The 12890-nt window shown below is 30.4% G+C and overlaps 2 protein-coding genes across 5 annotated transcripts; both read left to right on the top strand.

Moving 5' to 3' along the window:
* Positions 1-1470: 1470 nt before the first annotated feature.
* LOC137806046 (type IV inositol polyphosphate 5-phosphatase 9-like) lies at positions 1471-5973 on the top strand. The gene is made up of 8 exons (XM_068605959.1): positions 1471-1727; positions 1821-1987; positions 2535-2642; positions 2725-3070; positions 3633-3817; positions 4422-4530; positions 5231-5385; positions 5531-5973. The coding sequence occupies exons 1-8, from the start codon at positions 1707-1709 to the stop codon at positions 5772-5774; spliced, it is 1335 nt and encodes a 444-aa protein (XP_068462060.1). The 5' UTR covers positions 1471-1706; the 3' UTR covers positions 5775-5973.
* Positions 5974-8228: 2255 nt separating this feature from the next.
* LOC137806045 (cyclin-J18) lies at positions 8229-10570 on the top strand. Of its 4 annotated transcripts, none has more exons than XM_068605956.1 (10): positions 8229-8268; positions 8395-8491; positions 8580-8762; positions 8833-8931; positions 9004-9021; positions 9228-9298; positions 9380-9506; positions 9592-9652; positions 9782-9872; positions 10171-10570. In XM_068605956.1, exons 2-9 carry the CDS (start codon positions 8402-8404, stop codon positions 9862-9864), a joined length of 732 nt encoding a protein of 243 aa, XP_068462057.1. In that variant the 5' UTR covers positions 8229-8268; positions 8395-8401; the 3' UTR covers positions 9865-9872; positions 10171-10570. The 4 variants fall into 4 exon arrangements, 3 of the variants coding, with proteins under 3 accessions (XP_068462057.1, XP_068462058.1, XP_068462059.1); XM_068605957.1 differs by having other exon boundaries at positions 8243-8261; XR_011080296.1 differs by lacking the exon at positions 8229-8268 and having other exon boundaries at positions 8288-8491; positions 9380-9510.
* Positions 10571-12890: the final 2320 nt, after the last annotated feature.

Genomic DNA, 12890 nt, shown 5'->3' with positions numbered 1-12890 from the left:
CAAAATATTTGTTCTGAAAAAAAATTCAGAATATATTTTAGAAAAAAATATCCGAAATGTATTTTTATATATACCTCCATTTTATCTAAGGACATTTTTGTCTTTTCATAGTGAAATTGGTGCAAATTTGCCTATTTTTTTTAACAAAAAGTGTAAAAGTTATGTCACCATCATAAAAAAAAACACTTAACCTTTGTCTTCACGTAATTCATAATATAACGAATCATGTTTTAGTTTCGTTTGACACTTTTGGTTTTTAGTGACACTTTCTTGATACGAATAGTGCAAACCAGATAATGAGCAGCTAAGTGAAAGAAGATTCTTATAACATAGTGGATTCCAATTCTTAATTGTAAAATCAATGAACTTCTGTTTTTTTAATTTTTTTTTAATTTAATTCTTCCATTTCCATATTTTAATTGGGTCTTTGCAAACCTTTTTTTTGTTTTTTTTTTTCTGTTGGTTCTTTTCTTATCTTGTACTGTAGCTGATAGAATTCGATAAACAGTTTTCTTTAGGCTTAAGTTATAATATTTGATAAATGAAATCAACACATATTTTTTTTATTATAATACATATAGGGGTGAAATAAATCATATAACACTAAAAAAAAATTATTAAATAGAAATTAATTTTAGAGATTAAAAATAATTAATTATTATATTGACTAAGTTAGATATTATTTTAGAGACTAAAAAAATTATTGGTTTTTAAATTCGTTTTTATTATTGATAAGTAGTTTATAAATTGTGATAATTCTAAAGTGGTATAGTGAAAATAATGAATTTCTTTCATTAAAGGGTGAATTTGTAGTCTACCCATATATATTTTTGTTAATATATGGATTTTGGGCTAGTCTCTCTATATTTTTTGTATTTTTTTTAATAATATTTTTTTCATGTGATAGTAGAACTTAGCTTAGATGTCAAGTTACATAGTGAGATGAAAACTTTATATAAAAAAAAAATAGTTTTTAAATTGATATCTAATTAACTACCAAAATTTTTAAATACCAATTATTTAAATTCTAAATTTAGAAAAAAAATATTTTTATTAATTACACATTTATTATCTCATTTATATCTCATCTAATTAGAATGTCTTCACATACTCACCTATCCTACTATTTATGTTTAATGTATATATAAGTAAAATTGCTGATAAAAAAAATCTGCATAAGTAAAAGTTGATGACTAATATATATCTTTAAAAATTCTAAAATATGAACCAGTTATTTGTTTATCGACTATTGATTGATATAAAAATTAGTAAGTAGTATTAATATATAAAAATTTGGGTCCATTTTGTGCATAATTAATGAGATTGTCAAAGAAGATAAAGTTATAATAATCTGATAAAAACCAGTCAAACTTTGAACCTTGTCCTAAACCAAAAGATATTGATTGGGTGGTTTTCCAACAATGAAAATGGCCTCATAATATTAGCATGCAAAACGGTTGGCAACTTGTTGTGGCAATATAGCTTGTGATGGACCACACTTCTCCCACTTGCACACCATTCACAAACTTTCAATATATAACTCTACTCATTATTCCATTCTTCAACAACACCATGCTTTCTTCTCTCTTCCTCCTACATTCAATGCCACTCAATTCTTCCTATAATATATCCTAATCATCTCCATTTTTTCACTCTTCTCATCATTTTTCTGTCCCCAAAAGTACCACAGACCACTGTTTCTTACCATGACTGCAAAGCTAACTGAAGTAAGTATACATAACTATTCCATTCTCTTCTTTAATTTCTTACCTATTCTTTACTTATATGAATCTATTTGTGCATGTACACAATTTGCTTAGTTGATGTGGCCAGCATTAGTGGCTAATAAGATACTCAACAAGCGAGTCGGAAGCAGCAACTTCATAGCAGATTATCCAACTAATACAGAACCCTTATTGGCTCATCTTCACTCATCTCTCACATCCAAAACACTTCTCAATGATCACAAAGATACACAAAAATACAAGTAAGAATTAGAATATCTTATATACTATATACTAATTCCTGTCTCTTCTTATTATCCTTCTCACAACTCCCTCACTGCTTGGTCATGGTAACATCAAAATTATGTCTAATATGTTTTTCTTATTCTGATTGGTATCTGGAATCTTTAAGATGTATGAGATCTATTAAAAACAATAATAGTTAGAGATGGAGTATCATAGCAGTTGTGTAAGTATAAGAGATTAAAGTTAAGGTAGGGAAGAGTAGATTTGTTTAAGGTTAGAAGTCGGTTATAGATCGATTATAGTTTAACTAAGTTATCCTCTCTTGTATAATGGTTGAGGTATACCGAAATAAGTCTATTTTATACCTTTTTTTTTTCAATAAAAAAAACAACTCGCTCACTGCACATAAGAAAAGCTGCGATGAAATGCAGTATATATATATATATATATATATATATATATATATATATATATTTGATAGAGTTCCATAATGTTCGATGCTGTTTTCATTTTGATCAATTATTTCCATATGTTTCTGAAACAATCTTTGTTTAATGATTGAAGGATTTTTGTGAGCACATGGAACGTAGGTGGGGTTGCCCCAGATGAAGGAGTGAACATGGAGGATTTGTTGGAGACATGCAACAAGTCCTGTGACATCTATGTACTAGGGTATGAATTTGAGGTTCTTTTAACAATCCTTAAGATCATGCATGTGGTGCAAGATGCTTAATTGTCATCATTAACTGTTTAGGTTTCAAGAAATTGTGCCTCTGAAAGCATCCAATGTACTGGGGTGTGAAAACAGTAAGATTTGTAGCAAGTGGAACTCCATGATCAGAGAAGCCCTGAACAAGAACACACATGGTAGGGATTTGAAAGATGAAAAGATGAAGAATTGTTGCAATATTAAGGAAGGAAAAAATGATAATCCATGTCAGCAGAAGTTTGAAGCCCCACAAGATTTCGAATGTATCATTAGCAAGCAAATGGTTGGTATAATGATATCTGTATGGGCAAAGAGACACCTTCGTCCATTCATTCAACATCCAAGTGTCTCATGTGTGGGATGTGGCATTATGGGCTGCTTAGGGAACAAGGTTACCTAACCAAACCCTACTTTCTTTATTTTTTTTATCGATAAAAATAAATAAATTAAATTGATGTCTTTCCCTATATCTCAACCTTTATACAAAGTCATCCTGAACTAATTTTCAAAAAATCATACACAGACCAGACCTCAAAAACTGAAAATCTAACAGACATAACAATTCCAACAGAACTCAAAAACTGAGAATCCGACAGACATAACAATTCCACGATACAACACGACAAAAACTTACAATTTTCTAACAGATCTCATGTATGTCAAAGGTTAAAACACCAGTCATATTTTATGTCAAAGGTTAAAACACCAGTCAAAATATGAGAAACTTATCTCACCAATTTCGGATTTAGGGTTTAGGGTTTATTCATATAAATCCCACTTCTTTCATATTCATTACCTTAATTCATGCATCATACATCTATTGGTTTTGCACTTTGCAGTTTAATTATATGCTGATCATCACTGTCAACATCAACTTCATCCATTTGAGTTGGTTAGGAATAAGTCCTCTTGATTATATTTATTTATTCCACTGTGATTGATTTGATTTGCAGGGTTCTGTGTCTGTGAGATTTGTGTTACATGAAACAAGTTTTTGCTTTGTGTGTGGTCACCTAGCTTCTGGGGGGAGAGAGGGTGATGAGAGGCACAGAAACTCTAATGTTGCTGAAATATTCTCAAGGACAAGCTTTCCCAAAGGCCCTTTGCTTGATTTGCCAAGGAAGATTCTTGATCATGAGTAAGTAATTAGCAATCACATTTTTTTGTTAATTACAAACCCTCCAACTAATCAACCTCAATAATTGCTTTTTGGTTTTATTTTAATAGTAATTAGGTTCCTTTCCCAACAAATCATGAAAACAAAGTTCCAATATTGAATAAATTATTTTTTTGTTTTTTATTTTTATGGCTGTTAAAATAAAGAATTTGCTACTTGAAAGCATCATTGTTGTGTGTTTCCAGCTTTTGAATCTGTCCATCTAAATATTGAAGGCTGCCAAAACACTTAAAATATTGTTCTTTGTTGGCTCTTTTGTTTGTAGCTAAAGAGGGACTGTGAGTTAATTAATTAATTAATGAAAATGTTGCAAAGAGGTGCCAATTAGAATAAAATACAAAACATTTGCACCTATCACTGTCCATATACATAGAAATATAATTAAAAAGAAAACCATTTGACCCCTTTTAATTACTCAATATTAAAATAGAATTTACTTTCTGCCGACTTTTAACCATTTATTTAATTACTCAATATTCAAACAGAATTTAGTTTTAATTACTTTTACTTTGACTTGCAAGTTGTATTACTTTAACATTTAACTAATGATGGTGATGTTGTGCAGCCACATAATACTATTAGGAGATTTAAATTACAGAATTTCTCTACCAGAAGAAACAACACGCTTACTTGTTGAAAATGAAGACTGGGACTCTCTACTAGAATATGATCAGGTATGTAAATCCATGAATAAAACTACAAATACATATACATTAATTAAAGTAATTTAGATCATAATACATATACGTTAGAGTAATTTAGATCTACGATTCACTATACGAATTGTATGATATGATACGATTTCAGATGTTCGTGATGATGTTAATCATTAGAATTGTTTTTACTCTCATGTCGTAGTAGTATTGTGTGAATTGTATCACGAATAGTATGAATCGTGAAATAATTTTGTATCACAGTTTGAATTTTATTTTGTGTTTAGGTGTAAACTGGGTTATATCACTTGAATTGATTTTATAAAACTCAAATTTTAATTTTTTCTTTCATTTAACAAATAGTTGGATCATATAACTCAATTCAATCAAACCATTATAATATTAACCTAATCTTATCACTAATACAACCACTCTTTTTTAACATGATTGTGATTATTAATTATATTTTTACATATTTATATATTATATATTTTAAATGTTTATAAATCTTAAATTTACGATAGGAAACGATTCACGATTCAAAATAAAAAAATTTCGATTCAGATTAAGGATTCAACTAGCATGATCTAGATTACTCACCTTGATGTATACTTTTCTATATGTTCTATTTGGGAAATGAAAATGGATAGAATTAATACATATATATCTTGTTGGATTAACTGTATATTTTCTAACTTGGATTGAATTAATGAAACTGAAGCTAATGATGGAAGTGACGAGTGGAAACATGTTAAAAGGATGGCATGAGGGAACAATCAAATTTGCACCAACCTACAAGTATTGTCCAAGTTCTGACCTGTACTATGGATGTTGTTATCACTGCAAAAAAACAGCAAAGAAACGAGCACCAGCATGGTAAGAAACAACTTACATGTTTTTTAAAACAACATTGTTTCAACAATAAATGTCGTTAAACAATGTTGTTTAATTAAAAAAAACAGCTAAACCAAAAATGACCTAATAAGAATGTGCTTAAACTTTGGAAATTTTGATGTTGTAGGTGTGACAGAATCATATGGCTTGCCAAAGGTTTGAAGCAAATTGAGTACGGTCGAAGTGAGTCAAAACTATCAGATCACAGGCCTGTGAAGGCATTGTTTGTGGCACAAGTGAGGGTTTCAGCAGCACTGAAAAGCTTTGAAAGCTTGTTTATGTCAGAGAGATTTGAACAAATTAAAACTCACTTTGAAGTTTCCCCCACTGATGAGTTTGTATCTAAAAGGCAACCAAGTTTTCGGTTGTGAATAATGATTAGTATTAATTAGTGTTCTTATGTACATCCACACACATACATGTTTATGTTTAAAACTGTAGTTAAAGAAGAAGAAATTCCCAAGGAATAAATCAGATGATTTAGCTAGTTTTTTAAGTTATCCGGTAGAAGGTGGAAATATGTCATTCAACATGAAATCTATAATCTATAATCACACACATTTTCTTGAAGCTTCATCTTTTCGACCCAAATCAGTTCTACTTTTTAATAATTAAACATATTCTCAAAACATATTCTCAAGTGGTGCAAGATGAACAAATAACTCACAAACTAAACACATCAAAGAAGATATTTTTAAGATTTGGATTAGTTGACAGTTTTTGTTGGAAGATTGATTTAGACTGACGTGTAAAGTTTATCTTATTTTTCTCTTTATTTTTTTTATAAAGATTAAGTTATTTATATTTTTTATTGATAAAAAAAAGTAGAGTTTAAAATTGTAGAAGATGAAAGAGAATGGATCAAACATCATTTTTTTTCATTTATGATTGATGTCCCTTATACTTAAATAAATATTCTACCATTGATTGGGGAGCTAAACCATTTAGTTACTTGTGTGCCATAGAGAGAATAGAGAGAAGAGCTTTATAAGAGTTGGGAATTAATTTATAAGAATTAGAAAGGAAGATATATATAAAAATAAAATATTGTATTTTAAGAGAAACTAAAAGAGCTAAAAATGACATCAATGTTTGGAATAATGAGGATTTTAGTAACATTAATGGGAGTAAGAAGATATCATTTAAAAAATAAGTGAAATAGATAAAAGAGATGGAGAATTTTGGTGAATGATCAAATGGAGGAGAATGAAGAATATGGTGAATGGGGTCAAAGTTGGGGACAAGTGGTATGAGCAACTTGTGAGAGTTAAAGAAGAAATTAAAAGACTTTATATAAATAAATTCAAAGAAAATCAAGAGATTAAAATATAAAAGAAAAGTATGCATTAAAAAGTGAAAGAAGATAAAGTATAAGCCAATTATTGAGCAAGTTAATCACACAAACTTTTGTATTTGATAGGTTCTCCTCATTGCATAAAAAAAGAAGATAAATTGTTGTTATTAGAGAAATCATTTACACACAATATAATGTTTCTTTTTGTTCCTTTCTATTATTTTATTCTACATATTTATCTATGAATAAAAAAGTAATAAAATAAAAACGAATATCTTGAATCCCATTCGATGGGAAAATAGATTCTTAAACACAATGCAATCCAAAGCGCCGCCACTAATCCTTAATAGTTTATAAAACCGACTTTCCCTTATGCTTAATTTTTTTAATCCTTATTATCAACTTCTTCACTCATTTAATTAAATATATTTTATTACTTATAAAAAAGTGTTTTTTCTAATTATTATTATTTTTTTGCATTTGTTATTGGTGCTATATATTTTTGTTTTTATTATCTTTTTGTTAGTTTAGATAGGTTAACCGATGACATAGTTGAAGAATAACTATGCTAACAATGCCACGTAACATTTTTTCATGCCATTAAAATTTATTATTTTTTAATAAAAAAATGAAAATACTCTGTTTTGGGAGGTTGGTGTTTGTTTGTTGTCTTCATACTTGAAACAACCATAGATGAAAACTCTAAACAGAATTAAAGTGAGGACATAAAATGATCACAAAAAGAATTTGATTTTATTATAATATGGCTGTTTTAAGAAAATGCAATAATTCAATAAAAAAAATATGGCATCTATAATTACAATTGTTTAATAAGTATGTTCTATTTTGTTTTTTTTTCTTGTACACGTGTGATATGTTTGATAATTCAATCTAGAAGTAGAAGAAAAAAATATCTTTCTGAAATGAAACCCATGGAAATTTGTTGAAAATTATAATACAGTGTTTTTTACTATTGTAAAATGTAACATTTTTCAAATAAAACTACGTGAGTTTTGGTTTCTTCCTCTTTTCCTACACTTTCTGGTATTCTCGAAAAGGCTTCTTCTTCCTGCACCCCTACATTTTTCTTCCTGCACCCTCACAATTTTTTAAATCCCGAAATTGGCCTTAATATTTTATTTGAAAAACCGTGGTTACCGAAAATAGGAATCTGGGAGTGTGCTACGGATTCAGCAATCCAGAACTGAAATTTTTTTTTTTTCTGGATGAGGGAGTATTCCAGAAGTAATTTTTGCATAAATTATTGATTTTTGGATTGCTGAATCCGGAAGTCTAATTCTATTACGGATTCATGGATCCAGAATTTTTTTTTTTAAATTACAGATTTTTGAATCCAGAATGCATATTTCTGTTACGAATTGGTGGATCCAAAATATTTTTTTGAATGATGCATATTTTAAATTATGGATTGGTGGATTCGAAATTTTACCGGCCAATCCAAAAAAATTTCGGATTCCATAATCCATAATGAAAAAATAAATATAGTTCAAGTGCATGGAGGTGCAGGAAGAAACTGCCTCTCGAAAATCATTAGCTTTCCAATGTATTGAGTAGGGTTTTATTGTCACAATGTCTTGTGTTGTGAATCATGTTTTCATGGAATTTTGTGCTTGTTTTAATTTATTTATGATGATCTTCTTCTTTTATTCCACTGTCTAATTAAAGTTTTGTTGCAGAGAATTAATGGAAGAGATTGAGATGGAAATGGAGATTGGAACTGAAAGTGGGTTGGATCGTGTGGCCATGGTTGAGTTTTTTATCCACTCTGCAGAAGTAACCTCTTTGAATCTCTGCCTCTTTCACTGTTTCTTCTAATATTTGTAATTTTCTAATCCTTTCTCTGTAATTGTTGTAATGGTAGCTCCTCCAAGTTTCCGCCATTGTTAAATACTCTGCATTCTCCTTCTTTGTTGATCGCTTCTTTCCCTCTTTACCAACCTTCATTGAAGCTGGTGGAACTTCTTCTTCAAGCTGGCTATTGCGACCCCTCACCCAGAACACCTTCCACCTGTTTGCGCTTATTTCTCTCTGGATTTCCACCAAAGTGCCTTTCTTTCTTCCTTCTCTCTGTTACCCTTCTTCTCACATTGCACTCACAATTTCCATGCATGCAGATACACTATTCTCGACCACTCTCCGTTGCATCTTTCAAGTCCTTAGCTAACTCTTCCATCAAGGAGCACCACTTCACTACTCGTAATTTCCTAGAAGCAGTAAGCCACCCATCATCATCTCCTTTTTCTCCTTTTCTACCCTCTCACTCTTTTACCTACTTTTTTCTGCAGGAGGTCCTCTTCATGCAGGTAACTTCAACCCCAACTATCACTCAACCTTTTTACTTTCGGGTTCAGTTTTTTTCACACACCATGGTCATGTGGAAAATTATGCACCTCATACAGCATCAATTGCAGTCCCTGAGACCACAAAGACTTTTCTGCTGTACAGTTTTTCGAAAACCTATGAACTTTTGGAGTTGAGCTGATCCTGACATGGTTTGGTATTTCCCCAGGTTTTGAATTTTGAGATTGGTACAGCAAATATTGCGTTTTTCTTCCTTCAAGAGCTTTGGGTTCAGTTCAAGTGAGTGTGACTCATTTTTATCTGTCTACTTGCACTGTGTCATCTTCTCATTCATTCACGCTTTTGAATGGTTGAGAACAGGGGAGTGGCCAAAGTTGGTGAATTGATTAGCATTGAAGTTTGCATGGATATTATGGATCTTCTCTATGAAAAAGAGGAGATGTCGGTTCATTTTAGGTCTCCTAAGTCGCTTGCTGCGTCAATCTTGGTTGGTATATTCCCTACTACTTATTTCAAAATTTCAAGTAATATGAGGTAATATACTATTGCAAAGTTCTAACATACTTCTGCAGGTTACCTCATATGTAATCACGGTCCCTAGACAGAAATGGGAGTTTCCAGTTCTTGCATGGGGTAAGAAAGTGCATCTGGGTTCTAATATAGTGTGCCTGTTTGATTTTCTATCGACTTTCTAACACAATCATATGAACAAACTTTTTTCACTGATCACGAGAGCAAGTAACAAAAGGATTTTGTTGTCAGTAAATTTTGTGACCTCATGTAAGGAAGATGATATAACTAAATTGGTGACCAGGATTCTCGAGCATGTTCTTGGTCCTTCTTGAGATATGAGGTAAGTGGACTTCCAAAGAATGAAAGACTTTTAATATCTGGAATGTGGCCCATCGGTGCACTATGCAATTACTAAAATTTCCTGAATTTGATAGCTAAAATCGATTTGTCTGTACAAAGTGTACATATTATTATCAGATGAAAATAGTTTGATGAAGTTGACTGAGTATAGTATATTGAGAATATGGATTCTTATTCTAACTCCTGTCTTCTTCTGCTTCATTTATCGTAACTATTTACATCATATTCTTAGCTTGATTGTATTTTGGATAACTTGTATAATTCTGTGCTGTGTGAAGGGTGCTGTAGTAGGTGGCGGCAAAAGAAATTAGACATTCAGGTTGAAGCAGAGTTTGAGGATAAATATGTAGCCATATCAAAGAAGAATGTTAAAAATTCAAAAAACGAAGAAATAACACTCTTCCATTCATGAGACAGTAATGGAGGACATTGTGCTACATGTGACCATCTATTAAGCTTCAATTACTTGCAAGTTGGTTCTATCTTTCTTTCTTTTTTGCAGAAACATCCTTTTCATTTGAATTCCTATAAAGGATGTTAGTTTTATAGAAACAAAAAAAAAAATATTAAACACTCACAACTTCTATAGCTTAGTAGTCAATGTAGTCAATTTGTTTGACTAATGAGGCAGAGATATTGGGCCATATGTCCCTATTGAATTTGAGCCCATTAATCTAAGGGTGTTTCTCCCTGCACCCCAACAAATGACTTCCCACACCCCATCATTTTCGGAAAAGACCATTTTATTCTTTTTAAAAATGACTTCTGGATTACTCTTTCTCAAATATTTCCAGAACATACTTTCTGGAATACATTTTATGAATTCTGGATTTACCATTTTGGAAATTAAAAAAATGTGTTATAGAATGGTCTTTTTACTTCTGGATTTTCTATTATGGAAACATATTTTGTTTACAGAACCTCGGAAATACCTTTTGCTTATGGAATCCTATTCTGGATCATCCAAAATTATTAAAGATAATTCAGATATTGCAAAAAAATGTAGGGTGCAGCAAGAAATACCCTTAAACATATTTTTAATTAATGGTGGAAATTTATTCAAAATCAAAGTTTTATATATCACTTCTTATTTAATGGTTCTCACTCTCAATTCTATAGTTTTTTAAAACTTTAATAAAGATTGTGTTAAAGAAAAGTAAGTTAAAGAGAATATTACACACTTTTTCAAATATTATTGAAGACTCTTATTCTGAAGAAGCATGGTAATGGTGGAGACGAAGTGGGTCCATTTTAAAGTAAAAATCATTTAAGGTGTTAAATAAATAGAGAATACAAATATTCTCTCAATACACTTTGTAAAATCAGATCATATTTCCTTTGTACAACAAAAAAACTAAATAGGAGAACCAAAAGGTAAAATTCAACCTTTATATAACAAACAACGAGTTTAAATTCAACTTAAATTAAAATTAAAGTTAAAAACATGTTCTTCTACATTTTCAGTCCTTTTCATTATTGTACTTCATCTCCTCAAATAAGCACAACACATTGCATTCATTATTTTCTTTTGTCCCTTTTCAAACAAAATTTCTACTTCTACAACAAATATATATTCTTTATAATTTATAAGAATCAGAAATAGGAATGAAAAAAAATTGTAATGAAAAAGACAAAAACAAATATACGCTAAAAGTGTTGTAAAAAGTGTTTAAAAGAAACAATACCCCTCTATTGCATAATGCATGAACATTATTTAAAGTAGCCAAACCAAGTCCAAAAAATGCAAAAACACTATTTCTTATCTCTCATTTTGGCTTCTACGTTTTTTTAAACATTTTTGTATTTAACTATTTTTTTTGAAGGTATTAAAATAAAATAAATATAAAACCCTCAAAAAATATAGTTTATCGATCACTTAAATTTGTCATTAAATAAATCTTACATAACAAATTTATTTGTTATTGAAATGATAATTTTTAATATTTGAGTTTTGAAAATTATGTACTTTCTGTCATCTTTATTCCCTAGACTGAATCACTTATTCTCATATTCCTATTAAATCCTACAAAAATAAAAGCAAGTATAGTTAAAATTTAGATAATAAAAGATTTGAAATGGCTAAATTAGGAACTAAAAGGACATGAAATGGTAACATTAAATAGTTAAATTGAAGGATGAATAATTAATATAGTGAGTGTGTGAAGATGGTGAATTGAAAGAAATATTCATTGACTAATAATTCTAATTCACTTGATTCAAAGGTCCAACCTATAAGAACTATATATTAATTGCATCAGAAATTTTGAGCATGAAAATGAAAAATGCAAAAGAAGAGCAATTCATGTGCTTTTAAATATGAACTTTTTAGTCAGAAATGGTGGGATGTGTTCTGAAATCCTTAGTTGGTGTCGGTGGAGAATGAAGTGTGAAGACACATGAAGGCCCCCCAACCCCATCTCCATGCAATCATTCTTTCTTTTCAAATATATTACCAACTATTTGTTTTGCCCTAGCTGCCATTCACCTCCTCAACTATTGCATACTTCTCCACTTTCCATTTCTTTTTTCCTTCAACCAACCAACCATACCCCTTTTCTTCTATAGTCTTGTTATTCAATTAAGACAAATAAATGACATTAAAGATACATACATTTGTGCCTACACTACAAATTTAAGATGAGGGAAAGTTTTACATTGATAAAAAAATGTTATATAAAAAGATGTAACATCGTTAGGGTCAATCAGCACGTTCGAGGTATTGTCCGTTTTGAACATCGTTGCTCCGTCACAATTTTGTTCTCAAAAGGCGCCTTGGTGAATTAAGGTAGGAAGGTGTATTTAAACTGCCCTTAACCTCGACTCTTGAATAATGTGAGACTATATTTTGGTCGTACCAGAACAATCACTACATTCGAGATATTGTTCACTTTGAAAGTCGGTGTTCCGTCACAATTTTGTCCTTAAAAGACGTCTCAGTGGATTAAGAAATGAAAGTGTATTTAAACTGCCTTTAACCTCGACTACCTCGACTTTTAAG

The sequence above is a fragment of the Phaseolus vulgaris genome, chromosome 3 (genome assembly GCF_000499845.2).
Source record: "Phaseolus vulgaris cultivar G19833 chromosome 3, P. vulgaris v2.0, whole genome shotgun sequence".
Lineage (NCBI taxonomy): Eukaryota > Viridiplantae > Streptophyta > Magnoliopsida > Fabales > Fabaceae > Phaseolus > Phaseolus vulgaris.
This window is presented reverse-complemented; position numbering and strand designations above follow the sequence as displayed.